Source organism: Hipposideros armiger, unplaced genomic scaffold (assembly GCF_001890085.2).
Source record: "Hipposideros armiger isolate ML-2016 unplaced genomic scaffold, ASM189008v1 scaffold_1, whole genome shotgun sequence".
Classification (NCBI taxonomy): Eukaryota; Metazoa; Chordata; class Mammalia; order Chiroptera; family Hipposideridae; genus Hipposideros; species Hipposideros armiger.
The window spans coordinates 6,409,225-6,422,173 of record NW_017731351.1 but is presented as its reverse complement, the minus strand read 5'-3'; the positions used below and the strand labels follow the sequence as shown (position 1 = coordinate 6,422,173).

General features: G+C 41.0%; 2 protein-coding genes across 2 annotated transcripts in view; one reads left to right on the top strand and one right to left on the bottom strand.

The window, feature by feature from the left end:
- The window catches only part of ADAD1 (adenosine deaminase domain containing 1), a 116,713-nt gene that overhangs the window by 39,331 nt on the left and 64,433 nt on the right, over positions 1 to 12,949 (top strand). The gene's annotated exons all lie outside the window — the stretch shown is intronic.
- IL2 (interleukin 2) lies at positions 1,870 to 6,041 on the bottom strand. The gene is made up of 4 exons (XM_019667382.1): positions 5,880 to 6,041; positions 5,730 to 5,789; positions 3,446 to 3,592; positions 1,870 to 2,211 (listed from the first exon to the last, which is right to left on the bottom strand). The coding sequence occupies exons 1-4, from the start codon at positions 6,024 to 6,026 to the stop codon at positions 2,101 to 2,103; spliced, it is 465 nt and encodes a 154-aa protein (XP_019522927.1). The 5' UTR covers positions 6,027 to 6,041; the 3' UTR covers positions 1,870 to 2,100.

The following is a 12,949-nucleotide window of genomic DNA, read 5'->3' as shown; positions in this document are numbered from 1 at the left end:
TGTTTAATTTATAGTTTGAGTAGGCCCCAAGGAGCGCCATCTCATCTCTGGCTAATGAAGGCAGCCACCAGAGCTGGGGGGGGGGGGGGGGGGGGCGGGGTGCAGGTGTCCCCTGACCTGTGCGTTTCTGAGTGTCTTCCTGCGCCAGGCGAGAAGATGGCGTGGCGTGTGATGGACGCATCCCAGCACCGCCCATCCCCTGGTCCTTTGCCCTCTTTCTTCTGTGGGGAAGCTCTGGTGCTCCAGCATCCTTAAAAAGAGGCCATGTGGAATCCAAGCATTTATTCAACCAACTATTAATGCCACTTGCAAGTTCACATTAAAGTCTGAATTCCAGGGAGTTACACTCATCTCGATTACATCAACCCAAACGCCCCCCCTTGGTCTCAACACTTCGTATCTCACTGCCAAAGCGATGTTAAGGTCTTAATTCCCATTTTGGTCCTGGAGGTAATGAAAGGGGGTATAAGTGAGTTCTGAGGAAAATTGCCCTGAACTTGAGTCACTGGAAAGTTTTTAAGTAGAGGAGCAGGTTTTCCTCAGAAGGATGCTGCTAAAGAAAAGGGGCTACCTCTGTCACAGGACCAACAGATGCTGTCAGCCTGCGCCCACATTTCACATCTCGGTCCCACTCCTTCCCCATCCTTAGTGTAGGAGACCTGGAGGCTTAAACGCCTCATTGGCACTATGGCTTTGCAGACCTTACCTCCGGCCCTGGCCTTGTGTCTGCTGTGCATGCCCCTGACTACAGACAGAGATGAACTATTTCCAAACTGCCAATGAGGACTTCCATGCACATTTTAATTGTGTATTCATAACTTTGTTTTTTCCCTTTGTTTTCTGTCTGGGACCATCAGAAGAGATTTTTATAATTGTTGCTGTGACAGTTATAATGTCATGGCCTTCGATCTCACAACAAGCTGGCCTCCATCTGCATTTCAGCCTAGGCTGCCGCGGATGGAAATTTAATCAGGATGCCACTACATCCCATAGATTTCTCATATCCTGTTATCATGTGTTCCTTGAATATATGAACAGCCCAGTCCCAGGCTCCTATTTGAACGTCTATTCCTGGGTGCTATTCCGGGTACAATGACTGTGTCTGAGTCAGGAATCAGTTGGCATGCTGAGAATAATTCAAGGAAGGCCTAATAAAGAGATGAATTATAAGGCTCTGGTCAGGGTGGAGGGAAACTGCAAGGGGTGATAGAATAGGCTGGGGCTGCTAACAGAAGTGTTACCATCCCTCACTCGAAGGGAGGACTGGAAGGAAAAGGTAGCAGAGCCCAGAAGCAAGAAGTCTCTCGGGAGCCACCTTGGTTGAGAGGCACAGCCAGCAGTAGCTGCTCCACAGGCATAGTTGGGAATCTCCCCGATCCCTCAGACCTTCTGGGGCTCCCTAGTGAGTGGCAGGTCCCACTGTGAAGCCACAGCAGGGGAGGCCTTTGCTGGAGGCTCCTGAGGGCAGGGAGCGAGCTGTACGATGTTGGAGAATGGATAGAGGGACACACCACTTACATGACGAGTTTCAAGAATGGTCATGTCGGGCATCGTGTTTAAATTTAAGGCTTGTTGGAGAAGGGAAAAGTATAGTTTGATGAGGTTTCCTCAGACTGGAACCAAGGAACTGATCTGCTTGGGGAAGGAGAACGCGAGCGCTTTGAGAAGCTCATTTCCCTGCTCCACACAGCTCGCCAGGAAAGGAGCGACTTTTGTGAGCATCTTAGCCACAAGGTGAGCTCACAAGGGGAGCGCCACAGTGAGTAATTTGGAAACATTTTAGTGATGACTCTGTGCTAGTCTCAGAATAACAAATATCTGGGCTTGATGTTATTCATCAGCTTTATTAAATAATTTAATTGATCTACATAGACATATATTTAACAATTCAATATAAAAATAAATACTTTGGGATAAATAATTTACGTACATTTTTAGAGCCCCTAGGGCTTACAAAAAGAATCTTAAAAGATCCATATTTGTCATCTAAAGACGAACAATAATAGTTACAAAAGATAGCAAACCATACATCAAAAAATAAATATAATTTTTAAATATTTAAATAAATAGAAAGCCTGATAAATTTTAAATGGGAGGCACTTAAGTCAGTGTTGAGAAGATGTTTTGACAAAAGGTAATCCATTGGTTCAGAAATTCTACAATGTTTGCTGTCTCATCATCACATTCAGATGGGACTCTTGTTTCAGGTCCCTATAAAAGAAAAGTAAAATTTTTTTAGTTCAGTGTAGTTTATGCCTTACATGTAATTATTCTCAATTGAAGTTTACAGGCTTATGGCCTTTATTTTCAAGTAGGCTACGCATGTTAATCCCATTTTCTTGAAATGATCAAAATGATGTGCCGAAATTGTTCTGATACCAAGTGATAGTAACATATAAGCTGAGATTTTCTTCATTTGTTATCCTGTCAGTCTCAATGAACACACGATTTTTTACCCGGAATGATATATGAGTATAAATTTTAAATAAAAACAGTTCTATACAAATATTTCATTAACTGCTGCATGCACAATAAAGTTAGCCCTCTTTTTCTCTGGGCATATATCTGTATATACACAGGTTACCTGTATGCAATGATATGCCCATTATACTTTCTCTTCTAAACTTTAAGTCTCCTGTTATCTTACTTGAATGAACTCTTCATATTTTCCCCCAAACAAGATAGAGCCAGCCAGGAGTAAGGACAAGCTTTTGTTTGGAGGAAATTTATGTGAAGCACATTTTCATGCTCATATCCATCCCTACCCCACCTCAGTATCAATCAAATACCACCTTTTGAAAGTCTAAACATTATAAATTTTGTTCTGTGGACTGACTGACTGGAAATTAACCCCCTCTGCTGATAGGGGCTATTTCAACTCTACCTCTAGCTGACAAGCTAAGAAGAAAATATTTTGATACATAGTGAGATAAAAGAGAGGGCTTTTCAGATTTGAAACGTAAACCTAGTCATTGGCCATTTTAATGGTCATTATTTTTTTAGACAAATCTCTTAGTCCTTCCACTAATGATAGGGAAACCCCATTTAAAAGGTCTTTAAGGTAATCGGTGTTAACTATTCTGGAAAATGATCTGAAGGAATTCAAAACGATGTAATAAAACCTGTCTGCTTTCTGTGACATTCAGCTTCTCCTACTCCCAAAAACTTCAGTTTTCCTACTCCCAATTTGGTGTCAGTGTGAGCAGTGATAGTGCCGAGGTCAGGGCTTGTCCCTGAGTGGATGGTAGGTGGAAACCCTCCTACTACTACAAGCTTAGACCTTAAACTTCCAACTCCACAATGTAGCATCTAACCTAAAAATGATTCATGTTCACAGTGGACTTAAAACACTGGGGTACTTCACAAATACCAAAAATGATTTTCCACGTTAAAATGCCTCTCCATTGATGATATTCCCAGAAGAGCAAATGAAGTCATGCCTTACCTTTAGTACCTGAACTGTTACATTGATATTGTTCATTGAGTCCTTGATCTCGCTGAAGGGAAAGTTTTTGCTGTGAACTAAAAGTAACGCGTCCTTCAGAGGTCTGAGTTCTTCTGCGAGGCACTGCAGATGTTGAAGTTCTGTGACCTTAAAGAATCAAAATAATTATCAGGTCAGCTTGCCCTGACTAAAGACCAGACTCAGTAATCTCAAAGTTCTTTTATTAAGAGTAGCAGTATCTGGTTTTTACCATTCTCTCTGTTCTCAGCATTACTGCAAAGATGGACCTATATGGTCTACATTATAAGACTGGAAAAACTAGAGTTCATCTACTCATGATTAGCATTAACTGTTAGTTAACAAGGCATTAATTTCATTTTAATTTGATTTTGTAAAAAGTCAGTATTTCTGCACCCAATTACAAATTACAGATATGAGCTGAATTCTTTCCCAGGTTGCATAGAAATTATTAGAATGTGGAAGTATGGGGTCACATTCTATGATTCTAATGTTTAATGATTTAAGAGTTGAGAATCATAGAGTGTCGCAGACAGTAGGAGCTTTTGGATGCCATCTGTCACAGTCCCAACATCTTATAGATTAGGAATTGTAACTATATAGTAATGACTCTCAGTATAGCAAGTCACATAGCTGCATTTTAATTTTTTACCACTCTATAATAAGTACAGTAAGGTGCATTTAAAAAAATTATTTGTCCCAACCAAATAAAACGTTACAATATTTGAAGGATTTTTGGATGGACCTCCTGATTTAGACACACACACACACACACACACACACACACACACACTATAATATTTCAAACTTCTATGGTACATTATAATTTCAAAGTATTTTCTCCTAAATAAGCCCATTTAAGTCTCACAGCCACCTTTTGCGACCTCCATTTTACAAATAAGGAAAGTAAATTTCAGAATTTAAGTGTTTTCCCAAAGGCCACATACCTAGGTGGAGCCAGGGTTAAATTTCAGTTATTTTTCTTTATTGCACTAACACAGCATCCTTTTAATTAAGTGCTTTTATAGTTTTCTTAAATCTTTTAGAAACATGGAGTGGTGGTAAAATGAGCAAATGAGTGGACTTGATCACATTACTTTTGTTTTCAAATAGATTTTGAGTTGTCATTTAGAAACTGAGATTTCAAAGAATCTACCACCCTCTAAATTATGCACATAATCTCACATTATCTTTCTAACAATCTTTAGAGGGAAAGGTAGGACTACACCATACACATCTCATGACAGTCTCATCTACTGGCCTCTCAGCAAGCTCTACAAGTTCAAGGCGTAAGTTTTTGGCATAAGCAACTTGGAACTCTTTCCCTCAGAAAACAGTCTAGTGTCTTTAAGTTGCTAGAGGTAAGAATTTGTGGCTCTGATTAAGCTGGCAGAGCATCTCTATTTTCATCTTTCCAAAGACTAGTTTGAAGCATAATTTCCTTGAATAAATAAGACATAGATCAATGGAATTGCACCTGTGACTCTTTAAATCCCACATTTTTCTGGGCTTGGATTCACACTGAAACAAGTTCTTTCTAGCACCAAAATTCTGCCCATTCTCTGTTGACTGGCACAACTACTAGGAAGTGTTGTACCCTAGCATATAGCTCTAGGAGCTTGGATGACCTATGCTTATCTAACTGTCTGAATCCCAAAACAAACAACTTGAGCTTTTAAACTTGAAACAGAAGCCATATAGCATGTCTCTAGGTCTGTTGGCATAAAAGATGTGTAAGTCCCAAATTTTACTTGATGCTCCCCAGGGAGCATTTTCTCTTTACTACTCATAACTAATGCTTATATGGTGTTTGTCACATGTCAGGTATTCTTATGAGTCCTTTACATTTACTCATTAATCCTCACAAAAGGAATCTTTCCTGAAAACAGGATTTTTAAAAAGTGGGCTCCTCTAAATTGTGACAACTTACATGGTAAAAATCATCAAATATATCTAGAGTTATACATTTTCAAGTAAAACAGTAGCTCAACATAATCTTGTTTTGAAACTGTCCCAGCAATAAAGTGAGAATATTATTCTGTTAGGCCCACTTCCTCTCCCCCCAAACACAGACAAGCACATATAAAAATACATATAGGCAAAGCCACTGTACAAAAGCCCTGTTCTCAAACTTGGGTTTAAAAAAAAAAACATTCAAGTTACTCATTCTTTTTCTCAGATGAGATGCCATTAATACAATCAGTTTGCAGTTTTTCGTATTTGTATTTTATGGAAACATAAATGGAACGTAGAAAGTTGTACTTACCTTCTTGGGCATGTTAAATTTAAATGTGAGCATCATGAAGCGTTCGGGGTCCTTGTAATTCTGAGAAAACATAACAGATTGTTATTAAAAAGCAAACTTTAGTTAGAAAACTTAAATATAACGATTTCAGTAGAAGGGGGACATACTTACATTAACTCCCTTCAAAAGCTTCTGTAAATCCGTCAGTAAACCATCCAGCTGGTGCTGTGTTTCCTTCCTAGAGCTTGAAATAGGTGCCCCGTCTGCGACGAGTGCAAGAGTTAGTGCAATGCAAGACAAGAAATGCATCTTGTACATCGTGGCAGAAGCCGAGGTTACTGTGCGTAGTGATTAGAGAGGCTGATAGGAAGCTCTTGAGCAAGAGAAGCAATTTATACCCTTAATTCTGGAAAAATATTATGGGGGTGTCAAAATGTTTTACATATTACACATATTTTCAAAGATTGTACCTGTGTGGCAAAAAGCATTACCTTTATTTTTCCTCTTCTGATGACTCTTTGGAATTTCTTGAAACCCCCAGAAGCTGCCTGAATGGATGTAGGTGAAATCCCTCTGGGTTACTTTAGCCCACACTTAGGTGGTGGTTCCAATTCATACGCCCAACGCCTTCTGTATGAAACAGTTTTTCCTCCCTCTTTCTCTAAGGGGGTGGGGATACACAAGTGGCTCATGAAAATTTTCTCTTTGTCATAAAACTATGCTGAACGTGTGCAGCACCCTGCTGTGCTGGACGGGAGCCAATGTAAATAGTTGAAAAGAATAAATTTTTAGATTTGTTGATTAAACAGGAAGAATATTGGTTTCCTGTTTCAGGATGCATTTACCTTTTTCTCTACACAATGACTGAGCGAATGCATGCAACATGATAGATCACTCCTTACATAATGAGCCGGAGTACACAGAAAATGCTCGTTGAACTTGAGGCACTGTTTTAATTTTAACAAGTTTCTGTATCTGTTTACATCTCGTTCTGTCTGTTGTGCTTGTTAAAAAAGGTGTGGCATTTAACAAATACTCAGAAAAGGTTTTGCATCCAAGGGCACTGATGGTGTGTGTGTGTGTGTGTGTGTGTGTGTGTGTGTGTGTGTGTGTGTGTGTGTGTGTGTGTGTGTGTGTGACAAATTTATTTTTCTCCTGTTATTTTGGGTGGGCATCAAGGGGGAGCTGAAATGTCACCAGACCCAAGGATGCTTTGCTTCCTCTTGGTTTCTCAGGGACCACTTGAGCTATTAGACCTCCTCCCACCCCCGTACATTTCATTTCTCTATTGAACAGGTTGCTTACATGCCTTTAACTATAAGGCAAAAAACGAGCATAACCATAGGAATCCCCAGGTCTGTCTGTAGGAAGCTTAATAACCAGAATTTCTGGATACCATTGGTAATGCTTTAGGAGAAAGGTGTCCTCTGGCCAGCAGGCGGTGGCCCCACATGGGCCCATTAGTGTGGCTAGGGTGAGCAAGGCATGGTAGGCAATGGTGGAAATGGGGGGCCACGGGGTGTGTGTGTTGGGGAGTGGGGTGGGGCAGGGGTGTGCGCATGCACGCGCCTTGTGTGAGAGCTGTCCTCAGAGCAGGGGTTCCTGGGCTTGTGTATTCCAAGATGATGCTTACAATACAGAAGCCAGAACTTAGTAACAGGAGAGATGTCTGTTACCCTTCCTGGAGCGCCGGCATGGAGAAGTGATCAAGTGCTGCAGACAAATACTCAGAGAAGGGTTTCATTCAAGGGGATTGATGCTAGCTTTATATTAGACTTTATGTGTGTCATGTGTAAACCAATCCCTATATTTGCAGCTTTATCTTTTCATCTCTTCAGTAGATTTACGTTTATCCTCTAAAGCACCTGGGACATGATGAGTGTAACAATAGCAGTTATGAAATAAGATAAACTCTTTTAGTCAGTAGACTCGATAGAGTACTTAGGATGTGTGGTAACTTGTCCTCCAAATAATGTGCTAACTGCCTGAAAGATGGACTAGGTGTCTACTGCTCATTTAAACTGGGGACAATTGAGGAAGTCCTTTCTCAAAGAGATTGCTTGTAACTCCTCCATTGTTACTACCTTATTCATTTCTTTTCCAGCCTTTAAACAGACATTTATGTAGTGTCTGTAATGCCCACAGGCATGTAGAAAGGGAGGCAAAAGGACAATGTCCAGGCGCCCCGTCTAGCTGGAGCCTCACAGGGAACCTGGGGCGTCAGGCTTCCCATCATGCAGATTAGAAAACGGAAGCTCCGAGGAGTTAGGCAGTGTGTTCTAGGCCCCTCAGCCCTCACTGCCAGACAGGGCAGAACAAGAATTTCAAGCCAGAATGACCTGACCCCAAAGTCTGGTCTCCCACCGTTGTATTCTTCCTCACACAACTGGATGTGTGGCAGGAAGACAGGCACACAGACAAGTGTGATCCGAGGTAACAGCTGATTGCTGCCCGGAGACGGGGAGATAAGGAATATTGAAGAGGGAACAGATTGTAAGCTGGATTTTGACAACATGGTTGAACTGTAGATAACGTGACTTCAGGATCAGGAGGAGGGTGGGTAGGCAGGCGAGGTTAAGTGTTCAAGGGACAATGAATAAGTGTACTTGGAAAACAGGAAAATGACCGTGCGTTAGGCAATATTCTGAGGCACAGTAAACATCTTAATAACATTTTGAATTTAGCATTATAGTTTCTCAGGTGGAAAGAAAATGAAGGAAAAGCCAGAATAGAGACAGATGATCTTTTCTTTTTTAGAAAAGAGTAGGACCAGGTTAGAGACAAATGATCATGATCTTTTTATTACTAAAAAATGCAAAACGGCTCTCTGTATCTTTCAAATCAAAACCACAAAATTAGCATTAGTTCTAAGGGAAAGGATATTTAGCGATCTTGTTTCACTTCTGTAAAGAGTTCAGTGTCTCATCCCAGCATCATCAGCTCAGGCCTCTACCCTTCCAGAGTGGAAGGATTCGGGCCCACGCATTGCTCCGTGTGGGGGCTTTTCCAGTGAGGACTTTGATGTTCTCGGAGTCTTGATATTTGTATTTCTCCGGCTATTTCCATTAGAGAATAGGTCAATGTATGGCTGCATTGAGGGGACCCTGTAGAAATACTGTTGCATAGCGGGCACCCTGATGGAAATGGGCCCTATCGCTTCTTTCTTGAAATGCTTGGGGAGAAAGCTACCGTACACAGTGGCTTTCACTTTTTAACATGTCTGACACATCAGCTGGCTTTTCTGGCTGCAGTGCTGATAAAAGTCAGTAGCAAACTGCTTACTACCACATGTGTCACATCCCCTGCATCCCCTTTGAAAATAACATTTTTCTATTCAATGATGAACAATTTTAGTTACTTTTTAGTGTTGCTTGCAACTCAGCCTCTTACATCCAACAAGCCCTGTTCTGTGAAAAGGGCAGCCCAGCCCCTGGAGCTGCGTAGCCGAGGGCTGGCCAGTGAGCTGCACGTAGCGTTCATCCATCAAAGCTGACTTTCACGGACTCTGCCTCCTGCAAAACTTGCTTCCCCCCCGACCCAATCTCACAGCTTTGTAAAACTTTAGTTTGGTCTGGATCGTGATGGCTGTATCAGTGCATCCCTTATTAGTGTCTCTAAAGGCCTTTGACTTTTCAAAACACAGTCCTCTCCCTTGGACATTAGGACATATTGTTGGGTAACCTCCACACCGCCAGAGAGAATGCAGCTCAGAGCTCTCTGTTTCCCGTGAAAATCTGAATTTCCCCAGGCCTAGGTCAGTGCCCAGCATGTGTGTTTATCAGCCCTTCCTCTATAACATGATGCCTCCTAGGTAAATCTGTCCATGCATCACAGTTAAGTCTCGCTCATGTGTGCGCTTCTTCTTTGTGGGAAATTTGAATGATGTTCATAACCTTTTGGGATAGAAGACTCATTCCCTTGACACTTGTAATTTTGCAAGTGTTTTCAAATTCATTCTCTCATTGAGTCACATTTTACTGATAAGAAATTTGATGTTTGTAGCGATTGAGTGACTTTCCCAGGATTATACTCTTAAATTAGAGGAGGTTAGAACAAAACCACAAGACTTTCTGGCCCCTAGTGACCTGATAGATTTCCCGGGAAAATAGCGATGCCCCAAACCTGGGCCCATGATGTCCCAAAGAGAAGGCTGGACTCGATTGTGCCAGCTATCCCATCTCATTACTCTGTCGGTGCCGCCCACCTTCATCTTACCAACACCTTGCCTGGGCAGCTTTAAGATTTCTAAGACCTTAGAGCAGCTGAATTCACACAGTAGCTTCAAAGGCGGGCTTTGTTTGGCTCAGGGTTTGAATCTCTCTCTGGAGTCTTTTAAAAGCACAAGGGAGCTTGATGTGTCCCAACACGTTGTCCCGATCTAAAGTAAGAAAATGGCTGTATCCATGTGGATGGAAGCTGTATCGTACTTTTGGGAGTGCAGTGCTCTGAGGCCGACATGGGGCCATCACACGAGACAGCTGTCTGCATCTGGCAGCCGAGGGACAGCTCACACCTCGCATGTGAAGAGAGTGGGGGTATCTTCAAAACCTTTGGAAATTTACTTTTTGTGTCAATATAAGACCCCTGTGACAAGTCGTACAGCAGTTACTAGGGGTAGAATGTGATAATCTTTGGACAGTAATAGCAATAGATTGGCAAAGCACTTCAAGTTCATAAAGTACTTTCACATCAGTTTATCTCATTTTACGGTGAAATAGTTAAAGAAACAAATTTTCTTATTGTAGGCATTTCATGAAGAAACTTTCTTCATTAAGAATTAAGCTAAGTAACTTACAAGATAAATATTAGCTTTCTCCTCTGCCAGGACAAATGCCCCATTAAAGTCTTGCAAAAATAAAGTTATTTACGTTTACGCTTATCTCTCTCCCTAGTGGCTTTTCCTGCCTTCCTTTGTTTGTAAGTCCTCTGTTGACCCAGCTCGGGATGCATTGGCATTCCATTGTTTCGTCACTCCGAATGTTAAAAGATAAGCTGAGCCATATTGAAAATTTTGAAGAGTTTGAGGAAAAACTGGATTCTAATAGGGCAGCATCCAATCTATCACATAGAAGGGAGCACTGAGGAGCTGAACAGGATGAAAGACTTTTCTAGGCAGAAGGGAGCGGGAACAAGGAAGTTAGACTGGGCGAAACAGCAGGTTGGTAACTGCAAGGTAACTTTCTTTCGGGGATGGCAGGGGTCTCTCTGGCAGATGACCTCCCTCGTGCTGATCAAGTGATTCTTTTTTATTTAAATTTATTTAAGTAGAGTTAGTATACAATCTTATATTGGTTATATTAGTTTCAGATGTACAGTATAATGATTCGACATTTTCCTGATTGGCTGGGGTAAGATTCCATTTCTGGAAAGAGCCAAAATGGCAATTAAGTTGCTGTTTGTTGATGTGAGGTTTAGCATAAGTAACTCCATTTTGGGCCTGTTGTCTTGTTTTTACACTAATATATATTTTTAAAGAATATAGCCTTATTTTCTGTTTACAAATTGTAACGTAATCTTACCGGGTAGAGATAACTATTGTTATCCCATATGTCTATCTAGTATTTTTTTTTCCTGTGGTACAGTTTTACATGCTTTGTTCCCTTAATAATATGTTATAAACATCTCCCATATTAAACATTCTCTAAAACATTAGTTTTGATGGAATTCTGTGTGTGACTGTACTCTTTTATTGGAATTGTCATGAATTCCCATCATTCACGATTATGAATAGGGCTGTAAAATCTGTTGCGTATAAATGTTGGTGCAAGTTTCTGATTATCCTCTTAGGGTAAAATCCTAGAAATGGAATTACTGGGTCAAAGAATATGAACATTTTAAGGTTTTTGATGCTTGTTCAGAAATTTATAACAACTATTACACACCTCATTAGTGGCATGAGCCCATTTTTCTATGCCACCTGCACAGTTTCCATATCATTAAACAGGAGAGGGGCAGAAGGGAGTGGGGAGGTGTGTGCTGCACAGTGGTGATGCTAAGACACCCAAGTCCGTGTTTGGAATTGGGAGTCAGTCAGCCTGGGTACAAGTCCTATTTATACTCACTGGCTGTGTGACTTTGAACCAATTACTTATCCTCCCTGAGCCTGTTTTTGTGTTTGTTTGTTTTTCTTTCATTTCTAAAATGACAGTATGGACCTCACTGTTATGAAATAAGACAGCATAAATGAAAGCACACAGCACTAATCTGTTCTGAGTGATCCTCTAACCTGTTTCTGATATGCAACACCCTCCCCATTTTCTACCAAGATATAGTGTTTTTTAAACGATGACATTTGCTTTGCATAATTTCTTGATATCAGCCAGGTTTACCAATGTGCCCTAATCTAGGGGTTGAGGAGGAGACAGGTGGAAAATTTTACCATGCCAGTGTTGGCCAGATTAAACTCAGAGAAAATCTAATAAACTTATCAAATAATTTTAATCCTTCTATATGGTCACCAGATGTAAAGTATAACAGTGATATTATTCCGTATTACGAGTTCAGACAAGTTAGCAAACTCATCCTAGAAAAAGTGCTACACACCTCATTGCTAAATATCACTACTGTCACCTTCAAAGTACTCCCCTTGGGAAGCTATGCACTGACGCCAGCGCCTAGTCCACACTTCAAAGCAATTTTGGAACTCTTTTTCTGGAATGGCCATCAGAGAGGTCATCGTATTACCCTTGATGTCCTGAATGTCATCAAAATGTCTTGCTTTCAATATTTCCTTTATCTTCGGGTAAAGAAAGAAGCCATTGGGGGCCAGATCAGATAAGTAGGGAGGGTGTTCCAATACAGTTATTTGTTTACTGGCTAAAAACTCCCTCACAGACAGTGCTGTGTGAGCTGGTGCATTGTCGTGATGCTAGAGCCATGAATTGTTGTCGAAAAGTTCGGGTCGTCTAACTTTTTCATGCAGCCTTTTCAGTACTTCCAAATAGTAAACTTGGTTAACTGCCCAGTTGGTACAAATTCATAATGAATAATCTCTCTGATATCAGTAAAGGTTAGCAACATTGTTGCAACAAGTTCACGAACTTAAATGTCCAACCTGACTGTGCATGTCCTATCTATGGGGATCCCTGTCCATTGTAGGGCAGGAACTGGCGTTTTCTCTCTACCCTTTTGGGTGCTTGGCTGAGACTAACCCTCCACCCCCACTGTAATAAAAGATCAATAGGAGAAAAAATAAACAATTTTAAAAACATATATACGTACCTAGGGGAGCCCCACAAATA

Excerpts from the sequence above, each read along its gene's own strand:
- IL2 (XM_019667382.1), bottom strand. The coding sequence starts at position 6,026 with ATGTACAAGATGCATTTCTTGTCTTGCATTGCACTAACTCTTGCACTC. Across the intron at positions 3,593-5,729 it reads AATTTAACATGCCCAAGAAG|GTCACAGAACTTCAACATCT; the intron begins GTAAGTACAACT and ends TGATTCTTTAAG. Across the intron at positions 2,212-3,445 it reads TAACAGTTCAGGTACTAAAG|GGACCTGAAACAAGAGTCCC; the intron begins GTAAGGCATGAC and ends TTTCTTTTATAG.